This window comes from Rhizomucor pusillus (assembly GCF_041956525.1).
Source record: "Rhizomucor pusillus strain CBS 183.67 unplaced genomic scaffold VTP01scaffold_5, whole genome shotgun sequence".
Lineage (NCBI taxonomy): Eukaryota > Fungi > Mucoromycota > Mucoromycetes > Mucorales > Lichtheimiaceae > Rhizomucor > Rhizomucor pusillus.
In genome coordinates, this window is record NW_027192147.1 from 1,335,995 (window position 1) to 1,356,461 (window position 20,467).

Below are 20,467 nucleotides of genomic sequence, written 5' to 3' on the forward strand. Positions count from 1 at the left end.
GTGCGGCAGTTACGGAATTCAATAATGCAAGCCATCAATATATTGTCTCTGGATGCTGGCGAGAATATTCATACATCATTCCTAGTAAATGCCCATTCTATCCATTAGCAACTGGCTACATCAGCTCAAGAAATAATAATATATTGTTCAAACGGCGGAAACATCGCTTCTTGTCTGATTAACGAAGCATTCTGTTCCATGGAAAAATGTAACCGACTCACGATGCATAAACTTGGAACTGCCTGAGATATCGATCTGCAACTACCGGAAGATGATCTGAAGTTTGCTACAATACCGTGCCCCGTGAATTTGAAGGAAGGTTCCATAAGCATAGAGCACATCTTCCTTCACACAGTTTCCCACTGTCATTCTACCTCGGCAAAAACGTAGGACGACTCTGCAGATACACTCACATTACAAGTTAACCTCCTAGATTCTGCCCTACTCTATTTCAACTGTGGAACAGGCGGGCGGTTTTCATATGAGAACAAAAATTAGCAATTGATTGTCGCCTGCAAGGAGGCAATAATGCATTAATTACAGACTTGAAGAAAACAACTACAATGAAGTTCCCAAAAGCTTGACGAGTTCTTCGTCCTTCACAGCCTTATCGCTCTTGATAACGGCAGCATCGAACTTGGGATCGGTAACCATGATGTTGCCATCCTTCGTCAAAAGGAGGGTTGTCATGAATTGAGCGACGAAGGCACCTTCGCGTTCATAGACGACATCGTAAGGCAATACAGTCTTGTGCTTGGCACACTCAACAATACCCATCTTTGCCTTGCGCTCGTCGCTCATGTCACGGAGCGAGAAGGGGAAACTGCCTGCCTTGGCTTGGATCTCTGAGAGAACTTTGCGAGAGGTTGCCATCTTGAGCTGATAACGAGTGCCAGTCTTCTTGTAAATAGTGGTACGGGTGCTCAGCTGGCGAGCCTTGCCTTCACCGGTTGAAACCAATATATCAACGCAGTAGACTTCGTTTTCAGCAAATTCGCAACGTTCAAAATCACGTAAATGACCCTCGCTAGGGTTAAGGATGATTTGCTTTTTGCCATCAGTCACGTCCTTGAGCTGCTGATGGCTGAGCATACCCTCAACAGGCTTGGTGTTATATGCTTCGGCAATTTGGCTGACAGCCTTTGTGACATCCATGTTCTAATTATACACAGTTAGTGACATCGAAAAATACATCAACGAGTTTGCAGCTAGACCTTGTTGCCTGGGCGGATCAAGCGAGCAGCGGCTTGGAGGGCTGTGTGAGCAGCAGCGATAACATCAGCCTTTTCGCCAGTGACAGGCTTATCTGCAGAAGCACCAACAACGAGAGTATGGGCGACAGTTGAGCAGAATCCATCGATTTGCACACCAAGTTGACTGCAAGACGTTGTTAGCAACAATTTCTTCAGGATCAAATTTGTCTGAGGCATACATACATCTTGGCAACATCGCCGTTCTTCAGAGTAGTGGAAGCTTCAGGGTCGCTGGGAAGTGGAGAGAAGTAGGCGACACAGTTGTTGACAGAGACAGAAGTAGGGAAACCAATACCTTCAGAAAATGGAATAGGTAAGTTGGCCCTTTTTTATTCTATGATGTTCTTACCCTTGGGTACCTTCTCTTTGGTATAGACACCCTTCAAGCCTTCGGTAATGGCCTTGTCACCAGCAACACAAATATCCAAGATCTTGGCACCGTCAACGCAAAGCTTGATGACATCGCCGAGCACGCCTACAACGTAGTGTTCATTTTCGCACTAGCCGGTATTTGTACTTTTTACTTACGGTTCGCAATTTCAGCAGCGTCCTTATATTTAGTTACGACGGAGGCGTCGGCGATGGTAGTGGGGGCAGTGGCAGCAGCAGTGGTTTTGTCGGCCATGTCGCGTGGAAGAAGACGAGCGCGGGTGCCTTGTGTTTCCAAATTTTACAAATGTGTGTCAAAGCCACGCATGAAAATGGGAAGCACAGACCTCCTCTTTGATCGATCGGTCTTCCGCAATGAGCAGCAGAGTAGCGGCAGCACTTCAGCAGCGAAAAGAACAGCAAGGAAGCAATATTGCGCCAGCAACAGCGACATTTTCCAGTCTAGGCATTCATGATTGGCTTGTTGAAGCCCTCAAGGCCTTAAAGATCAATAGACCTACCGAGATTCAACGAGCTTGTATACCACCCATTTTGGCAGGTACGGCTAAAACAAGGAAGATCCTCAGCGACTGGCTGCCTAACACAAATCGTTTACAAAGGAAGAGATGTAATCGGCGGCGCAAAAACTGGTTCTGGTAAAACAGCGGCCTTCGCACTCCCGATTCTCCAGAAACTTTCAGAGGACCCGTACGGTGTCTTTGCAGTTGTCCTCACGCCTACGAGGTACTGATCTAGCTCGTTTTTTCTTTACAACTCTTGCGCGAATCTAACCCAGGAGTTCTATGAAGAGAGCTTGCGGTTCAGATAGCTGAACAATTTAAAGTTCTGGGAAAAGGAGTTGGATTGAAGATCTGTACAGTATTGGGCGGTACTGGTAAATACTCAGTGCATCTTAGCTACAGAGAAAACAAATGCACTGATGAATCTTATTAGACATGATGACACAGGCTATCGAGTTATCAAGGAAACCGCATGTGATTATTGCAACGCCGGGTCGATTAAGAGACCACATACAAAATAGCCCAGGAGCAGTCAATCTTTCTCGAGTGAAATTTCTGGTCATGGATGAAGCCGATCGTTTGCTAGAATCTACCTTTGCAACAGAACTTCAAGTCATCTTTTCAGCCCTTCCGAAGAAACGACAAACTCTTTTATTTACCGCTACCCTCACCAACGCCATCACAACTTTACGAGATTCGAAAGAAAAGCGACCATTTTTCTATCAATGCGACATGAAAGAATCGACAGTATCGACGCTGGATCAATACTATACGTTTGTACCGTCGCAAGTCCGTGATGTTTATCTTGCACACATCGTACGCTCTGAAGAGTTCAAAAACCGATCGATGATAATCTTTTGTGGACGATGCGAAATGGCAGAACTCGTAAAAACGATGCTAGAGGAGCTGGATATTGAGTGCACGGCCCTTCATTCCCAAATGTCACAGAAGCAGAGATTCGAGTCTCTGTCCGATTTCAGGACTGAAAAATACAAAATTTTGATATCCACCGATGTCGGCAGTCGGTAAGTCGCTTTATCTTAGAGAAACTGCAGAATACTAACATAAAGTCACCTATTAGTGGTCTTGATATTCCTTCGGTGGAGCTCGTTATAAACTATACTTTACCACGGAATCCGGACGATTATATCCACCGAGTCGGTCGTACCGCCAGAGCAGGTCGGAGAGGTCAGGCTATATCGATAGTCTGCGAAAGAGATATTGAACTCGTGCATGCTATCGAAGCGAGAATAAGTATGTGAAATTTTGCGCACTAAAGTATCGTTTGGATGCTAACAGCTTGTACGTTAGACAAGCAATTGGAGGAATACAAAATCGAGGACAATGACATTGTAAAGGAACTGAAAGAAGTAACAACCGCCAAGAGAGTCGCAAGCATGGTATAGTTGGTGAATAAGTGTCTTTCAAATCTACTGGTCTAATGTATGATTTCATCTCATAGCACTTGCATGATTCTGGTTTTGAAGAGAAGATAGAAAAGAAGAGAAAGAAACGGAAAGTCAATGTGGATTGATAAAGTACATTACAGCGCTGCTGAAAAATGTATTGGAACCATATCATTATTTGGAAGCTCTTCGATGTTTGATATATTTAGATCGATCTCTGTTGTTCAGCAGCAGAGCTTTGCCTGCGTTTTCTTATTCTTATTGCGAGCGACCTGGATCACTAGGTGTTTAGCGTATACTTTCCAGTCATCTAAACTCTAATTGGACAGTCTCTGCATTCGTAGCATATTTGACAAAGGAGGCATCCTTAACTGACCTAAATGAGGCTAAAAACTGGGTTCAGCTCGTCTATGCCACCTTATTCTTAGCAACGAGCTTGCAGGTACCTGAGTCCGAGGCTCCAATATCTGATCTATGCAAAACTCTTCCAGTTCCCAGATCTTATTTCTGTCAAATATTAAGATAGAATACTCCTGTTGTCTTAATCAATATCTGAAATTTATCCTTCGCTTAATTTAAGCTATGTGTGTGTTGTCGTACTGGCATATTTGACTTTTTTCGCTCAAACAGCGCAACTCCATTATTGAGCGAGTTGTTCAGGGTCGCAAACACGAGAATAAAGGAACGGCTTTTCAGGTTTTCTTTCCGCATGTCTAACTTGAACCGCCTGCATTTCCTCTTCGAAGTACCACATGGTAAAGTCCTGAAAATGTAGTTCCTGTGAATCTTGCAAAATCCTAAGGATCGTTTAATCCACAGGCTTGGAAAAGATTGCGCTGGCGGATGTAGAAGAATCTCTGCTCCATTCCTTACCGTGCAAGGCATGCCTTATACCGGAGGACGGCAAGGGCCGCTTACACATGCTTTGTTGCACAAACGAGTTGGTGTCCACTGTCGATCACATCAAATCCATGCAGCCATCAAGTGTACAGAGCGTTACTCTTGTTGCCTCCATGGTCGATATTCCGTTAGAAATCTTCAAGGATGGGAAAAAGACGTGCCAATTTATTAATGATGCAACGTTAAAAACAGATTGGCATCCATCGATCCCTGCAGTAACCGGGGGGCGCGCAGGGCCTTTAAAGTTTCGCGCCACATTTAGGAAGGAAGAGCTTAAGCATTCGGAAAGGAGCCAAGAACTAGCTGGAGAAGTTGGATTCACGTTTTCCAAAATTTTCCCGGACTGGAAGGTGGATCTGACAGAATATGACTGCCAAGTGATGGCATATTGCTTACAGTTATCGGACTCACGACTTCGAGAGCTTGTGCAGCAGACTGTAGAGGAACCTGACCCAGTTGTTTTAGTACTGGGATTGGCGATACAAATGCCAGATGTCCGATATCGAAATCGAAAGTATTTTGGCCGGACTAGTATGAACCCATGCATCGCATTTTGTCTGACGCGCTTGGCGGATCCACAACCTGGACAGGTGATATTGGATATGTGTTGCGGCACCGGCACTATACCTATTGAGGGAGCGATCAGGTATCCTCATTCCTGGTGGATAGGAAGTGAAGGTATGATTTTCTTAATTGTTTCCGCACAAACATAAAACGCAGATCATAGGACTGAAATGCTGCGATAAACAGTTAGACCTGATAATGTCTGTGAGAAAGCGCGTGGTAACACGATCCATTCGAATCTGCGGAATGTAGAGTTACTTCTGGGAGACGGTAGAAAACTCTGTATAAGAAACGGCGTCGTAGATATTGTAATTTCTGGTAGGCAACCAACAATGCTTCCGACAATGCAAAGAATGGCTAATCATTGGTAAAGATTGGCCTTGGGGACAGCGAGAAGGAACGCTATCAGCTATACAAAAGGTAAAGCAGAAAAGTCAATCCATTGTTTGGATCTTACTGACTCGATGATTTGGAAAGCTGTATCCAAAGTTTATGCGGGAAATGGGCAGAGTTCTAAAAATCAATGGCAAGGCGTATATCGTGTCACAAGGCAAGAAGCTAATGAATGCTGTGCTTGCATATGGATGGTGCGCAGCAATGTGGTCTGTAGATTCAGTGCTACCTATCAAGATCGGTGGACACCGCGTTACATTGTATATATTGTCAAGAAAAATGAACAATGGAAAATGAAATGCAATAGGCGTTCAATGCCATGCTGTCTTTATATTTGCTTTCTCTTTTATTGAGCCTCACATGAAACATTTCAGACTCGTCTACTAGAAATGCAAAGTGAATAAATTTCAAATGCGAATTCATGATATGCAATGGAATTGATGCTACTGCAAGAATACGCAATACATTTACAGGACTGTCTTTTTAAAATTATATAGTATGTACCGTAAATTCGATATAGCAGAAGTTCATGTATTCAACTTCCAAGACATTTTGATGGAGTAGTATTTACTTTAGGTGTTATTGCATGGAATCATTGCTAGCTGATTTTTTTCTCTCTAAGGCATCAAGCAAATGGCGGCGTCGTTCTTCCGGTGTCAAATGATTAAGCTGCTCCACAGACATCTCCTCGTAATTGTTTTTGGCAGTTTCCGAAGTCGCCGAGGTCCCTTCTGATGCAGGACTAGCTGCAGATTTAGTTTGTTTCTCCAGTAATTTTCTGAAGAAAATTGTTTTAGAGACATGCACAAGTCTTTTTCATTAATCGTTTCTATACATACTTCCTTGCTTGCAGTACCATGTATTCTTTCCGCTTCCGTAGCATCTCCTGTCGCTTTTGAGCATCCGTCTCCCATACTTTGGGGGGCTCGACCAAATCCTCTCCATCACGGCTTTCGTCGATGTGGTATCTCTTCAACAAATTACTATAGGTAGGTGTTTTCTGCGTTGCAGTTGAGGAAGACGACGTATTACTGCTTTGCGATTGTGTGGCAGGAGGCGAGGGCTGGAAACAATGCATCTCGTTAGAAAGTCATATATATTGGGATAATGGAAAAATAAAAGAGATTATACCATGGGAAGTCCACCGTCTCTCAGAGCATTATCGATAGTAGCCTCGACCGAACCCGTGCGTTGTAGATCGGCTATGATTGCAGCTTGTGGAATGTCCGGGAACACAGCTCTGACCATTTCAACCTGCAGGAACCTGTCAAGTTATTGCTTCCTCGGAGCAGGCATTCGTATATTCCTATACTTGCCATCTGAGGTGTCGCCCGATGCTGAGGTCGACGCTGTTGTGCACGATGCTGGTTCTGATTGTTAGCAGAGCCCTGTTGCGGACCACCTACGGATTGTTTAGTATAAATGCCAACGTCTTTTCGTAAGCACGCGCACCTAACATCCAACGCAGCGCAACAAGAATCAGAAACACTGCAGCTAGTATTGAGACACTGTCATTCATTGTTTCTAAAGCATGAAGTCGGTCCAAGCTGGGTACACCCTGAAAGTTCTGGTTTGCGGAAAGTGGGCACCGATTTGGAGCACGTGACTGAGCGGTTCTCTCGAAATCAACAGCACAAGCACTCTGATCTTGAAGATTCTTCGCTGACAAACTAGCAATATGGAACTATACAACCCTCAAAATTTGATAGAGCCATTCAATGTACTAAATAAGGTTCACTTACATATGTCGGAATAGCCTACATATCCTTAGATTCAGTTTATACAGTCAGGTTTCTGAATATACTAACTCGAAGCATCATACGCTTAGAGCCGGATCTTACACTTTGGTTTTCTCTTGCTCGGAATCCATATCTCAGTACTATCTAGACAGGGTAATAGCTAATAGCGGCTCTTCGATGTCGTACGCATCGACGTTCCAGCCTCCAACTTTCAACAGCTCTGGAATAAAAACTTCCTTCGAGCCAATGTTACATACTCGGCTGTTTTGTTATTTAATATACGCCGGGGACACCTATACATACTGAGCGAATGGTCACTCATATAAGAAAGATGTGAGATATTGTATTGAAACATTAAAGGTCTCTATATGCATACGGTAATTGTGCCCGAGCCCGACATAGCAACAGTCAAAGTTCTTGCAACGTTGTACAAAGCTACGTGAAAATTGCATACTCCATTAGGAGAAAATATAACAGGATCGTTCACGACTCTTTCTCATGGCTGATATATTGCAAGCAAAGGATAGTGAAGAGTTTAAGGACTGTGTAGACGAGGATACGAGCGTTTCCACATTTGTAACTGACGAACCTCGGACCAAGCCTGAGCTCGATGAAGCATCTCTCGATCAACTTCATGAGCTTTCACTTTCGGACAAGGATGGGCAGATCCACCCATCATTGCAACTCGTCTCGACAGCCTTGATGCAAGGATACATTTCCTCGGAGCTTACAGACGTCGTTCCTGTTCCAAAAGTTAACAAGAAACCAGAAACCAGCAAAGACGACACAGCGAAGCAGATCGTCGGCGAGTCTAAAAATGCAAATACTATCATTATAAATGCCGTCGACCTAAAGTCAATTGGAGAAAACACACTGAAGCCCAGGGAACAGGAGAAAGAAGGCAAGGATTGATCAACGCAGAAAGACACGGAGAGCAATTGCAGATGATCCTAACTGACACTTGCCGTACACAGACGAGGCAGTACTTACAGGTCTCAGGCACCTTTTCAACAATCGATTCATGAGCGCCAAATCATTGTTTGAGCAACGAGCAGATCGGTAACTAGCGTTTCTGATAGAAAGAGATCAACCATAATTTACTCACACGGAAACAGCGATCCACTGTATGCATTAGCACTCAGCTCCATGGCCTTTTTGAAAGGTGAGTATAAACGAATCATAACGGAGGAAACCTGTACAAACGCTTAATTTCTAATTAGCGGTTATGGTAATTAAGACAAAGGAACACCAAGCAATTGGTCTCGTAACACATGGAAACTGAGTGGAAATATATGTTAGACATCCAATGAGCAGGACAGTGCAATGGCGCTGAACGTTCTCAATACCACTTTCAGCATTGCAAAAGCACAAATTGATGCCGCCAAAAAGACATCCAAAGTTTCCGGATACTTCTCTGGCTATTACAATTATCTGAAACGAGACAAAAACCAAAACAACCAAAGCAATCCTCCATCTAACGGTGTATTGCGTGCACACGTCGTGAAAGCCGAATGCTGTCTATTAATCGCAGTGCTACAACTACTTCAAGAATCTATCATGGGCTACATCAAGTGCGGACTAAATTTGCGTAGAGGTAACATGGCTGTGCAGGTGAAAAAGATTGAAAGATCTAATCTAATATATGATGGCACTCTATAAGCCTACAGTAGCTATAATTTTGTGTGGCAAAAGTACAAGGCCCTGGAATCCAATCATGCAGCTTTTATGGACAGTGATACCGTGTCAGGCGTTCAATTTGGGTAGGACACTTGAAGTTTTTATCTACCCTTACTACGCCTACTCACAACCCTGATGTGATAGTATCGGCTCAGTTCACCTTGTGCTCTCTGCACTGCCAGCGAAAATATTGAAAGCTATCTCCGCATTTGGATGGAAGCCTGATAAACAGCTTGGATTTAGTCTACTTAACATCTGCGTTGAATCTAAGCGCGTACGCTCGCCTATGGCGACTGTCATGTACGTCTACAAAACTATGACGCGTCCATACGGTTAACTCACCTTTTGGTTGTAGGTTGCTCGCTTACTACTCAGCAGCAATGTCGTTTGCTCCGCAGATCCTCTGCGATGCTTATACCAAGACAGCCATGGAGGTAAAGATTATACTGTGTAACAGCAGGTCACCCAAAATATCTAAACAGCAGTGACTTTAGACACTTCTCGAGGCACAGCGCTGCTACCCAAATGCAGCTCTGTATCTGTTCTTTGCAGGTCGAATCTCTCGGTTAGGGTTGGATCTTCCACTTTCAACGCAGTCCTATCTATATGCAGCGGAAATGACGAAGAATGACTGGGCCGAAATCCCAGTTGCCAATGCTTGTAAATACGAGATTGCTGTTAATCACATGATCACCGGTAATTGGGAACAGGCTGCATCAACTTTTGAGCATCTCTACCAACAGAAATACTGGTCCGCCGCGTTCTGCAAGTACATGCAAGGCGCCTGCTTAGAAATGATGGGAAATAGGACAGATGCTATTTTGGCTTTCGCAGAAGTTCCGTCTTTAGTCGTGAAGAAACTTGGCGGGCGTATGTCAGATATCGAGACATATGTTCTACGCAAAGTTCAGACGTTCCAAGGAAGCGGCTATCAGGACCTGGACTTTTACACCCCAGCATTGGAGTTTATGTGTATTTGGAATCTTTTGCATTATATGGACAAGGCAAAACTGGAGGAATCTCGCAAAAAGGTTGAGCAAGCCTTATCAGCTGTTGCTGCTAGAGAGAAGGAAGAGTATGATATTCGCTCACAGGAACTCGCCCCGGAAACCCCACCCCCTGATCATTTCGATAAGCGCGCCGCTCTGTTTTTGATCAAGGCAGCGCTGCAAAATGCTGTCGGTGTAGCCGCCGACAACACAGTAATTCTAAATTGGATAATTGACCACAAGGAATCTTTCTCCAGCGATCCTTGGGTGATACCATATGCATTTTGGTAAGTTTGTTTAGCTGCTGCAACTTTGCATTATTCCTAATACTTGCACATGTTGATAGGGAGGCTGGAGTTACTTGTTGGCAGGCAGGCCTAAAGAACAGAAGCTATCACCTCTGGAATTTGGCCCTCGGACACTCGTCTTATGATTTTGAATATAGATTGGCTGTAGTAAGTTGTCATATACCATGGGAAGCAATTTGTGGATATCTAACTTTGCGTTTTAGCGCCTCAATCTAGCTCTTTCTTACGCTGAAGAGCAAGGGTTCTCGGATCCTATTCCACAGCCAACGGATGATAAAAAGCGCTTCTCTATATCTCTTTCGCCTAAATAGAAGTCTAGATACTTCACCGCTGCTGCTTACATGAAATATTGTGATCATTAATGTACTACGCTCTGTAAAAAATACTATAGGACAAGCTGTATCCGTTATTTTTCATTTTTAATCGCTAAATACATCGTTTTTACTAACTACTGTAGTCTAATGTTGTGAAGTATTTATCGGCATCGAGATATATTTAGGCCACCCTTCAACCGGCAGAGTTACTCAAGAAGTAACCTATAGAGATCACAGCATGAAGACTACATATATATATAGCGGCGGGTAATGATGCTTCCAACCATTGAATTGGTAATCGCTTTGGCCGGGCTGAGTATGGTATACAATAAGCAGTGAGTTTGAATTCATGCAAAAATGTGGAGAGGGAAAGAAAAAGGAGGCACCCTTGATGACTTCAGACCACGCTGTGCTCACAGTTGACGACGCGCCTTCTGCCAAAATGACAGCCAACAAATATTCTGTCCTCCTACCCACATACAATGAACGAGAGAACTTGCCCATCATCACTTGGTTGCTAGCACGCACGTTTACTCGTGAAAATGTCGACTGGGAGATCGTCATTGTTGATGATGGAAGTCCGGATGGTACGCAGGAGGTGGCAAAGGAACTTCAAAACGTATATGGTCACGATCACATTGTATGTATCTTGATTTTTTCTAGCATAGTAGTCCTATATTGATTTTGTCCATGTAGCAACTTCGACCTCGCGCAGGAAAGCTAGGTTTAGGTACACGCCCTTGGAATATACTCATCGATCTGAACCTATTTATACTGATCATAGCAATTTACAAGGAACTGCATACGTGCATGGCCTGCAGTTTGCAACTGGAAACTTTATTATTATAATGGATGCTGATTTTTCGCATCATGTAAGTAACATTCGTATGGCGGAATCTAAGCAGAGTAGATGATGCTGAAATGGATTCAAATTTCTGTGTAGCCCAAGTTCATCCCTCAAATGATAAAGTAATGTCTGCCTGGATCTCTTATATTATGTCTTTAGAAACTCATTCCATCCGCAGGTTACAGGCACAGCATAACTATGATATCGTCAGCGGAACACGATATCGCCCTGGCGGCGGTGTGTATGGCTGGGATCTCAAGCGCAAACTCGTCAGTAGAGGTGCTAATTACCTGGCAACGTTGATGCTGAGACCTAAATCGTCCGATTTGACGGGCAGTTTCCGGTAATGCAATTCCTTGCAAAGCTATTGATGTTTCTTTTTTTTTTTTTTAAACTGACCATGTCCACGTAGACTGTATAAGAAAGATGTACTGTATCAACTGATTAACGCTACGATATCTAAAGGCTATGTTTTCCAAATGGAGATGATTGTGCGGGCTCGACAATTCAATTACACCGTTGGAGAGGTTCCCATAACCTTTGTCGATCGCGTATACGGTGAAAGCAAAATGGGAATGTCGGAAATTGTCCAGTATGCTCAAGGCGTTTGGAGACTCTTTGTTTCCATATAGATTCCATTTAGAAAAGATATAGCCATGCTCAAATTGACTTATAATACCATTACATTGTGCGACTTGAAAAGATTCAGAGTTAAATTACATAGAAAGAAACATACAAGGGAAGAGAACAGAGGAATGGTAAAAACGATAGAATACCAGAACATTCGTGATGAAAAACAAAAACCATCATGTTACGTATACTTTGACCCCTTCCTGCATCCAGGCGATCTGGCGTTTCGACTACTCACGACCGTTTGCAAAATTCACTTTTGGTTTAGGGCGTTTGTCATGCTTTGAGGAATGACTTTTTTCGAGAATTGCTCAGGTGCGGGAGCCGTAGTCAATAGGCAGAATGTCCAAAGCTTAGCCGGAATCCCCGCCAGATACATTTGCAGTGTGCTTTGACAGAAACCTTTCAGCAGACAATCACATGGCGTTCGCAGCCCCGGAGCCCTCAACAATACAAGAAGCATCTGAAGCTGTAGAACATGTACAAAAATTGCTACTTTCATTGCTAGAGCAGAAAGCATCGGTACAAGATCTAAACCGTATAGTTTAACCATTGTCAATCGCGCGCTAACTGCACTTGGACGAACAGGATTCGCTACCGGACGATCCAATCGATAGTGAGGAGGGGATGGCGTTAATGGAGGCAATCGATGACCTCGTAGATTTGCACTCTAAAGGCTTTAGAAATACGCGTGATAGCAAACAAAATACAGCAAATGCGAAGAGTGTCATGGATACCGCTTGGCTCTCACTACAAAATGTGATGTATGAAAAACGACATCTTCTAGACGATATTGTCAACTGCCGTGCGTTCAGGTAGATCAAAGAATGTGATGTCAACTTTAACCACTGTTGTAGATTGACGCTTCCAGCATAGATCTGTATATCAGGATATTGATCTTGTTCCTCTTGACGAATTTCGGTCACGTGCACCCGCCGAATACTTGCAAAGTGAAGATGATCCTCACATGTTATTGATTAATCGCTTAAAGTTCGAATTCGACGAACGCACAAGGTAAAAAAGAAAAAAAAAGAAATGTATAAATGCACAAAGCGCAAATACTAATTATCCATCCAGATTAAAAGAGGAGCAGGACCGATTGGAAGAGGAGCGAATCAAGTTAATACGCGAGAATCGTAAAGCACAGGAACGAATTGACCGTTTTGACAAAATGTTAGATGACTTTGTGGAGGTAGTGCATATAGTTCCTGTTCTGCGATGCTTGTAACTCACAGTTACTCTCATTTGACAGGCATCGCGGCCGTTACAAGATGCTCTGGATGAAGAGAGAAGAAGAGAAGAGGAGCTGTCTGCGGCAGTACCAATGGAAACAGATTCAAAACCTTCACCTTCCCCACCACCACCATCTTCAACAACCGCACCCATGGAAACCGATGATTAATTATAATTAAATGCAAAGAAGGCATATAAATAATGGTTGTTTGGGTTTAATCATTATTATTGTTGGACGATTTGACGCTGTTTTAACAAGAATTGCAGTGTATATGTGTTGTTCTCGCATCTATCATATGAAATTCAGCGTCAGTCTTTCCATTGCCAAACTTTTGCATGCTATACTTACAATGCTGATATATCGTCGCGGATTCGACTGACGCCTTTGTGTAAGGCACGGAATACCGGTTGAAACTCGCCCCGATTGTTTTTAAGATATCCACCGTGGCTAGTCATTACACTGACTACCCACCGTAAATGGAATTCGATGTGCGGACTGGATTCCATGTGAACACCAATGTAGTGCAGCAGTCTGCTTAGGTATTTTTCTGGCAGCGAGCGAGCTACCAATTCGACAGATTCCGGAGGTATTCCTTCAAAGACTGTGCGCAGTACAGTCTTTTCGTTGAGACGGAAAGCCATGCACAAAGCTTTGAGGTAGTCTTTCTCGTCAAACGCCTCTTGCACTGTATCCGGAGTGATATCAATCTCAAGGTCGAAAGGATCAAAAAGAATCGTGTCATCAAGTGAGTACAGTAATAGACCGTCGGTCGTTGCTGCGGCCCATGCCCGTCCTGTCGGTGAAAATCGCACTGCCATGGAACGCGCCTCTGGTCGTGATCGTCGTACAGACAAATCTCCAGACTGTGCACCCGGCAAAGTGTTGTCCAGACGATCTTCCAGATCGGATCCTTCGTCGACATCCATCAACTCTTTGCTGCCGAATTCAGTCATATTTTTTGAGTTTAGTATTTCCTGGGTACCGTCCAGCGATAGATTCTTTGATATTTGGAATTTCTTGATGAGAACTTTGGTGTTTATGTCGTATATACAGATATATTTGCTTGTACCGCCACCAATAATGCAAGTGCCGTCAGCTGTGTAGCAAAGAGAGTTGAAAGCTTTACCAGATGCTGCGTTATCTGCTGTCGTCCGGTCTGTCTGCTTTCGTCCTCCCGAAATATCTTTGCGACCCTCAATCGATCCCAATTGCTTTCCGTTTTCCACTTCCCAGAATGATATTTGTCCGTCTAAAGTGGCTGCTGCGAGTTCTTGGCCATTAGGATGGAAGGCAACTGCAAGTACTTCGGTTTGGTGCGGGAACACTTCAATGTGCTTGTTGCGACCAAACACATCCCAGGTTCGTACCGACCGGTCCCAGCTACCGCTAATAAGCATCATACCGCTGGATGAAAACGCGAGAGAGCTGACAGGTCCTTCGTGACCGGCCAAAATATCCAAGAGTTTGCCTGTCTGAACACTCCAAACGAAAATCTCGAACGTATCCATGGTGCCGGCGCAAACGATCTCGCCGCTGGGATCAACCGCTAAACTCGTGAACTGGACAGGATTCGGACTGGTAAAGGTCCTGAAATTACGATAGCGTATCAAATCGAAGGCTCTAACGGTACCATCCAAACTGGCAGAAAAGAGCACCTGACCCTGCTTGGCGAACTCGACTGCACTGACACCGCTGCTGTGATCTGTAAACGTAACGAAACAAAAGCCGGATGTTGTGTTCCATACTTTGACTTTGCCGTCTTCGCCGCCAGTTGCAATTGTTTGACCATCTGAAGAGTACGAAATCGAGGTCATGTCGTAAAAGTGGCCTTGTTGCTTCAAAACATAAGTCTCAGATTGCCATTCCCAAACCAAAAGTTGGCCAAGTTTTGCAGAGCCAAATGCAAGCCATTCTCCACTCTGATTAATCGCCACCGTATCAATTTTGTATTGTGAAATGCTATGAATGCCAGAAAAGATATCAATATCTGTTCAATCCAGACTTCTTTTCTTTTCTCAAATACCTTAATGTATGAATGTTGGTAAAGGATGGAAGCTCGTAAAGTCCAAAGACACCACTCGAAAATCCAACAACAAGCAATTTGCTTGGTGCAAAGTATGTACAAGACTTGACTTTGGATTGGTTGAAATAATGCTTAGCATGAACACGCCAGCGCAAACGTCGTGCAGGATCATCTTGATCCAGCTCCATCTCGTCGTCTGAATCTGTTACAAGCGATTGGTATCGCCAGTCGATGAGTGTACCGTCTTTACTGACTGTAAAGATCTAGCAGCATGTAATGTAAGCATCGATAATATACTAATCCGATGTACCATGTCGACATACCGTCTTCATATCGTCTGTAAACCAAGCGCCAAGTACAGCTGATCTATGACTGGCAAGCGTAACCGGGACAAAGCCTTCTGGAGCTTTCAAAGCATATATCCGAGCAGTCATATCTCGAGAGGTCGTGAGTATATAGCTATTAATTAGAGTTAGACACATGTGAACAACTGCATACATCACGCATTTAAGTCCTACTTTGAATCGGGGCTCCAGCTAATGGTCAGTATTTCATCGAAATGTCCAGTAAATGTTCGGTAAAGAACGAAAGGTGCAAACTCCTTTGTAAATCCAGGTGCTTTCCAGATCTGCAGATTGTTTCCGTGATTCACAGCTATCCAGCGCGCGTCAGGACTGAATTGGATAGCTCTAACTTTCTCCTTAAAGTTGAAGTGATTCAATACCACTCGTCTAGGCAAATTGATCAAAAGTGCACGGCCATCTGTAAGCGTAGTTGTGAGACCTCGATTGTGTTCTACAGTTAGTATAATCCTAGATACTAACCCTGGTCGACTGTGATGAGAAGGGTGGCCTTTGGTGATAGGGCAATCCGTTCAATATTTTTGTTCATCTCAATAGGCAAGGTCGAAGATTTGTTGCTGTGAATAATAATCATTGTCAGATTGATATTCTCTCGCTGCAGGTTTTGTAAATCACCAGATACTCACTTTACAAGATCAAAGATCGAAACTCGATTCCCTACCGGGCTAAGGATCGAGTTGCCGTCTGGCATAAAGACGAGATTCCCGGCAGTGTAGACAGTGCCACATAAGTTTGAAAACTAAAACAATCACCTGTAAGAGCTGCAATGCTAAGCATTGCCACAATGCTTGCACTGTACCTTAAAAGACGATTTCATGTTCAAATTTTCTTACGATCGGATCGGACGATCGCAACTTTGCCGGGAGATCAAGTAAGAAAAAAAAAGTGGTAATTCTGGCGCCGCCGCCACCAAGTTAATTTTTCTGGACACGCTGGATGGAATTTTTTTTTTTCATGCATTTCTTCAGGAAATAGCGCTGGAAACAGGAACCAAGTTACAAAAAGCAGATTATCTAACATTCCACGATACCTTTGCTATGACAGCACCTGTCCTACCAGTATAAAGGGCATAATATGTTTTCCATGCTCCTCACGGTATCGAAAATTAGGGCGACAATACAGAGGGGCAGTGAAAATGATAGATCTCGAAACTTTCAAATATCGAATGGATCGATACTATGGATACCAATGGGATCAACCTCTCCAAAGTCAAAAGAAAATATCCTTCCACTATGAAGCAATTGAGTTAACAATTCCTTCTCACAAAGGAGTCCAGAATGAATGATATAAAGTGCAAAAGCTACTCCAGGATATTATATCTGAAGCACTATTTCCAAAGATGCAGAGAAGGTAATGGTATCTGGGATATCGTTTTGTAAGGTCGTATCTTATGGGATTCTCGATTTCCCGTCAAACAAAAGCGGATCGGTAAAACAGCGGGGACTACCATACGTTTGCTTCTTCCGCACACCTTGCAATGCCCTTTGGGAAGGGATGCACAAGCTCGCGAAGCATCATTAGCGGCCGTGCCAAAACGTAAATGTAAAGATTCACTAGCATTCTATGGCATGCTAAAGCTCTATGCTTTACTTGTAGTACAATACAACCGAGACCAACCGCGGCAGAGGAAGGCCCCGCTGAACCAAAGTTCCCTATTGCTCTATACGAAAACGTCGAAGGCCGCAATTTCCAACCTGATAAGTCTGGAAATCAGCATCATTTCCTTCCTTGCGACGATGAAGAATTCGAGAGACTGCAAGTGAATTATTGGATATTCAGGTAAAACCTAAATCATCCGATGTCCCATCTCATAGTCTGTGTGAGCTCAACGATTCGCAGATCCTTATTTGGCAGGTACGGATGCTTCGTCCTTGCAAAGTGTGATAAAGGTCTCTTTATAATCTGAATACCAGGATTTTTTTTGCGCCTGTTCAACCGATACTTGAAAAGGGTGCTAAAGTACTTTTAGTCGGGTAAGTCGTAGGAGTATATATTTGTGTATCTATATATCTTACCAATATGTGGCTGGCCAAAGATGCGGTCCAGGCTTCTGGTTACGTGTAAGAGTTGTTTGGAATGAGGCTTCAAAAAGTACAAGCAATTAACGATTTGCAGGAAATGGCTGAAGCATACCCCAAATCGCACTTCACTGGTATTGATGCGATTATATACCCCATCAGGTAAGCGTTGTGACACTGGCATCTTATACGTATGATAGCTTGACTAAGTCATATATTGTTGCAACAGCATGTTGCCAAAGAATTGCCACGTCCGCGTTGCTGTCGCACCCGAAGGTCTGCCTTTCAAAGACAATTCTTTCGATTTTGTTGTACAACACGATATGGCCATTCGGTATACACGGACGCAATGGGACGAAGCCTTAAAAGAGTTAGTGCGGGTAACTAAACCGAACGGCTATTTGGAATTCGGTACGTTGGAATTTTCTGTAGTATTCAGGCCAAATACTTAAAAAGTTTTCTTCAACGTAGTGGAACAAAGTTATCAGATGCAGGATAACGGGCCAAATACTTCGATATGGATGATGCGATGTATGTATATATATGTACTTTTCAAATGCACGCGAAAATCCTGAATTCTAATCATTATACATTAGTAACGGTGTCGTTACAGACCCGAAATATAATGATGAAGATAGCGCCTCAACTGCACGATATGCTTCAAGAAACTGGTTTGGTCACAGACATCGAATATTCTCACCGATCTCTGCCTGTTGGATGGCTTGGCAAGCTCGGCGACGTAGCTCTTGATGCGATGGAGCGACTTTTTGATTCCATGAAACCGCGGCTTTGCGAAGATTGGTCAATGACAAAAGAAAAGTACGACAAAATGATGCAGACAGCCACGAAAGAATGCCGCGAATTTCAGAGTTGGACGAATATCCATTATATCTATGGCAGAAAATTCGACAGTGGTAACCCGGCATCAAAGTAATAAGAGCCATTTTTTTAGCAAGAATCTATTATCATAATCATACAAATGCAAGCATAGATGTATACTTTGGGATGTTGTTAGAGAATGAATACATCAAATGGTCGTCATTTCCACCTTCCGTAGCCCGTGCTACTTTTTTTTACATCTTTTACTGACATATGTCCATATACATGCAAACGTAATATTGGTTTTGCAACGAATAATGGATTTTGATTTCCTTATCCGCCTCCAATTCTCGTTCGGGGCCTGCCGTTCTCCCGAGGAGAAATCATAGATTGTATGTAATATACAGTTTGCTTTTCTTATGATGGAGCAGATCAGCTAGATAAGCTATGCGTACTGATCTCTCCTAGTATGTCAACCCTTGGTATGTATTAGCATCACCAAATACGTGCGTACCACTGATTTTTGGCTAGCAAGTGCCACATTCTCGAGTCAAGTTTAGGCCATAAGTTGCATATTCACGTTGTTTCCCTATGCAAATAACCATAAAAATCAAAGCAAACAAAAATAAAAGAAACTATGTAATTACCACTGGGCTTTCTCCTTATAGCATTCGAAATACATGAAGACGACGGGCCGTAGATAATCCTGCAATGCCAAACGTCCAATATGCAACAATCCAGGTTCTAGTAATTTCCATGACGTATCAGTCCGGCTGTAGACAATGAACCTTGTAACAACAAACAGTAAGGTCTTAATATCAGTCATCGCTGTGCTATACGTCTGATCGACTACGTGAACAATCAATGGAATACTAAAGACATACAAATAGTCCCATCATAACTGATAACGAGGTGAAAAGACATGTGTGAAAACAAGGAAACTTCCCATCGCTGTTTATGCAAGCTTGTTGACCGAGTTTCCTGTGTCGTCTGCACACACAACCGCGAGCCACGAATTAGACTATGTGCTGCACGGACAACAAATATTGTTACATAGCATAGCTTCCTATCAATGGCCGAAAATTGATGTGGTGTTTGTGCATGCAGAATGTTTACTGGCAGCCAGGCAGGCGCAGACAGCACACGAGTCCACATGATGTGAAAACCTCCCGAAATTCTCACCCCAGATCGTTCTTCTTTTCTCCCTGTATTTTTCTTTTTCCTTCTTCACAGACACGCAGCAAAAGCAACTCCAGCATGACACGAACAAAGGATAAATCCTGGGCTATGCGCCACGAAAAGCATCTCGCCAGGTATGTAGAGGCTAGAGTGAAAAATGCTTCTGGTTTTTGACAACCCATTTTAAATGGTTGACTGTTCACACCCTAGAAACGGGCTGAGTGACATTCGCGGCGCTCCCAAGAAAGCCGGCGCTGGTTTCGCAAACTGGGGAAGTCTTGAAGAACAGATTGCCGATATGCAACAGCAGTAAGTCATAACTCTCCTTTGGTGTTGAATGACCATATTCCTGAATTTCCATACGTATCTTCCAGGTCTTTGACAGATCCTGTTCTCGAAAGTGCTAGCCCGACTAGAGACAGCAAATTGCAGGTAAGACAAACCCGACTCTAGGTTTGAGATGTTCAAGACTTAACACTTGTCTTGTCTCCGCAAGCTCGTCGATGAGGAAGCCTTCTACACTATCCTTCGCCGCGAATAGGTAATATATCTGCTTCTCGCGTTTTCCAACCGTTAAGTTGCATTCTGACCAAATGTGCAACGCCAGTCTTTGGGCATTTTGACACCTGATTTTTTTTCCGAAACCTTATGCATCTCTGTCTTAGCTTTTTCTTTCTCTGTTATTGCAGTATTGACTTGACAATAAAAACTCAGGCATAGTTTCTTCTCATTGCTGCTTATAATTAAGTACAACCCTCTAGATGTAATTATCTGAATACACAGCTGGGAATCTGCGTTGGTTTGGTCGGTTGAAATCACAATTTCTCGATTATCCAAAACCGATAGTCTCCAGAAGGCGCTGCATGTATTGATCTTGAAGAAAAGAAAATATACAATCAAGGATTCTACGCTTCGAAGTTGG

The 20,467-nt window shown here is 43.4% G+C and overlaps 11 protein-coding genes across 11 annotated transcripts; 8 read left to right on the forward strand and 3 right to left on the reverse strand.

The window, feature by feature from the left end:
- Nucleotides 1–558: 558 nt before the first annotated feature.
- VTP01DRAFT_8675 (uncharacterized protein) lies at nucleotides 559–1,878 on the reverse strand (the record flags this gene model as incomplete). Its single annotated transcript, XM_069387822.1, has 5 exons — nucleotides 559–1,158; nucleotides 1,215–1,377; nucleotides 1,437–1,548; nucleotides 1,603–1,728; nucleotides 1,782–1,878. 5 exons carry the CDS (start codon nucleotides 1,876–1,878, stop codon nucleotides 559–561), a joined length of 1,098 nt encoding a protein of 365 aa, XP_069241553.1.
- A 119-nt stretch (nucleotides 1,879–1,997) lies between these two features.
- VTP01DRAFT_8676 (uncharacterized protein) lies at nucleotides 1,998–3,677 on the forward strand (the record flags this gene model as incomplete). The annotated part of the gene is made up of 7 exons (XM_069387823.1): nucleotides 1,998–2,181; nucleotides 2,243–2,366; nucleotides 2,432–2,517; nucleotides 2,577–3,168; nucleotides 3,225–3,397; nucleotides 3,455–3,543; nucleotides 3,606–3,677. The coding sequence occupies 7 exons, from the start codon at nucleotides 1,998–2,000 to the stop codon at nucleotides 3,675–3,677; spliced, it is 1,320 nt and encodes a 439-aa protein (XP_069241554.1).
- Nucleotides 3,678–4,258: 581 nt separating this feature from the next.
- Nucleotides 4,259–5,703, forward strand: VTP01DRAFT_8677 (uncharacterized protein; the record flags this gene model as incomplete). Its single annotated transcript, XM_069387824.1, has 5 exons — nucleotides 4,259–4,304; nucleotides 4,369–5,127; nucleotides 5,200–5,331; nucleotides 5,387–5,433; nucleotides 5,491–5,703. The coding sequence occupies 5 exons, from the start codon at nucleotides 4,259–4,261 to the stop codon at nucleotides 5,701–5,703; spliced, it is 1,197 nt and encodes a 398-aa protein (XP_069241555.1).
- Nucleotides 5,704–5,985: 282 nt separating this feature from the next.
- VTP01DRAFT_8678 (uncharacterized protein) lies at nucleotides 5,986–6,925 on the reverse strand (the record flags this gene model as incomplete). The annotated part of the gene is made up of 5 exons (XM_069387825.1): nucleotides 5,986–6,184; nucleotides 6,246–6,469; nucleotides 6,538–6,660; nucleotides 6,723–6,808; nucleotides 6,859–6,925. The coding sequence occupies 5 exons, from the start codon at nucleotides 6,923–6,925 to the stop codon at nucleotides 5,986–5,988; spliced, it is 699 nt and encodes a 232-aa protein (XP_069241556.1).
- Nucleotides 6,926–7,643: 718 nt separating this feature from the next.
- Nucleotides 7,644–8,057, forward strand: VTP01DRAFT_8679 (uncharacterized protein; the record flags this gene model as incomplete). Its single annotated transcript, XM_069387826.1, has 1 exon — nucleotides 7,644–8,057. The coding sequence occupies one exon, from the start codon at nucleotides 7,644–7,646 to the stop codon at nucleotides 8,055–8,057; it is 414 nt and encodes a 137-aa protein (XP_069241557.1).
- A 109-nt stretch (nucleotides 8,058–8,166) lies between these two features.
- VTP01DRAFT_8680 (uncharacterized protein) lies at nucleotides 8,167–10,430 on the forward strand (the record flags this gene model as incomplete). The annotated part of the gene is made up of 10 exons (XM_069387828.1): nucleotides 8,167–8,204; nucleotides 8,261–8,307; nucleotides 8,366–8,373; nucleotides 8,445–8,739; nucleotides 8,806–8,905; nucleotides 8,967–9,122; nucleotides 9,178–9,256; nucleotides 9,317–10,098; nucleotides 10,158–10,266; nucleotides 10,323–10,430. The coding sequence occupies 10 exons, from the start codon at nucleotides 8,167–8,169 to the stop codon at nucleotides 10,428–10,430; spliced, it is 1,722 nt and encodes a 573-aa protein (XP_069241558.1).
- A 394-nt stretch (nucleotides 10,431–10,824) lies between these two features.
- VTP01DRAFT_8681 (uncharacterized protein) lies at nucleotides 10,825–11,912 on the forward strand (the record flags this gene model as incomplete). The annotated part of the gene is made up of 6 exons (XM_069387829.1): nucleotides 10,825–11,073; nucleotides 11,130–11,163; nucleotides 11,229–11,305; nucleotides 11,377–11,402; nucleotides 11,459–11,623; nucleotides 11,693–11,912. The coding sequence occupies 6 exons, from the start codon at nucleotides 10,825–10,827 to the stop codon at nucleotides 11,910–11,912; spliced, it is 771 nt and encodes a 256-aa protein (XP_069241559.1).
- Nucleotides 11,913–12,330: 418 nt separating this feature from the next.
- VTP01DRAFT_8682 (uncharacterized protein) lies at nucleotides 12,331–13,312 on the forward strand (the record flags this gene model as incomplete). Its single annotated transcript, XM_069387830.1, has 5 exons — nucleotides 12,331–12,432; nucleotides 12,499–12,725; nucleotides 12,787–12,924; nucleotides 12,988–13,102; nucleotides 13,163–13,312. The coding sequence occupies 5 exons, from the start codon at nucleotides 12,331–12,333 to the stop codon at nucleotides 13,310–13,312; spliced, it is 732 nt and encodes a 243-aa protein (XP_069241560.1).
- A 56-nt stretch (nucleotides 13,313–13,368) lies between these two features.
- Nucleotides 13,369–16,346, reverse strand: VTP01DRAFT_8683 (uncharacterized protein; the record flags this gene model as incomplete). The annotated part of the gene is made up of 8 exons (XM_069387831.1): nucleotides 13,369–13,432; nucleotides 13,493–15,103; nucleotides 15,168–15,430; nucleotides 15,491–15,626; nucleotides 15,686–15,929; nucleotides 15,992–16,086; nucleotides 16,156–16,268; nucleotides 16,329–16,346. 8 exons carry the CDS (start codon nucleotides 16,344–16,346, stop codon nucleotides 13,369–13,371), a joined length of 2,544 nt encoding a protein of 847 aa, XP_069241561.1.
- A 660-nt stretch (nucleotides 16,347–17,006) lies between these two features.
- On the forward strand, nucleotides 17,007–18,481 carry VTP01DRAFT_8684 (uncharacterized protein; the record flags this gene model as incomplete). Its single annotated transcript, XM_069387832.1, has 9 exons — nucleotides 17,007–17,065; nucleotides 17,126–17,308; nucleotides 17,369–17,383; nucleotides 17,443–17,502; nucleotides 17,565–17,589; nucleotides 17,645–17,709; nucleotides 17,777–17,958; nucleotides 18,019–18,078; nucleotides 18,144–18,481. The coding sequence occupies 9 exons, from the start codon at nucleotides 17,007–17,009 to the stop codon at nucleotides 18,479–18,481; spliced, it is 987 nt and encodes a 328-aa protein (XP_069241562.1).
- Nucleotides 18,482–19,623: 1,142 nt separating this feature from the next.
- Nucleotides 19,624–20,086, forward strand: VTP01DRAFT_8685 (uncharacterized protein; the record flags this gene model as incomplete). The annotated part of the gene is made up of 4 exons (XM_069387833.1): nucleotides 19,624–19,679; nucleotides 19,756–19,854; nucleotides 19,920–19,977; nucleotides 20,042–20,086. The coding sequence occupies 4 exons, from the start codon at nucleotides 19,624–19,626 to the stop codon at nucleotides 20,084–20,086; spliced, it is 258 nt and encodes an 85-aa protein (XP_069241563.1).
- Nucleotides 20,087–20,467: the final 381 nt, after the last annotated feature.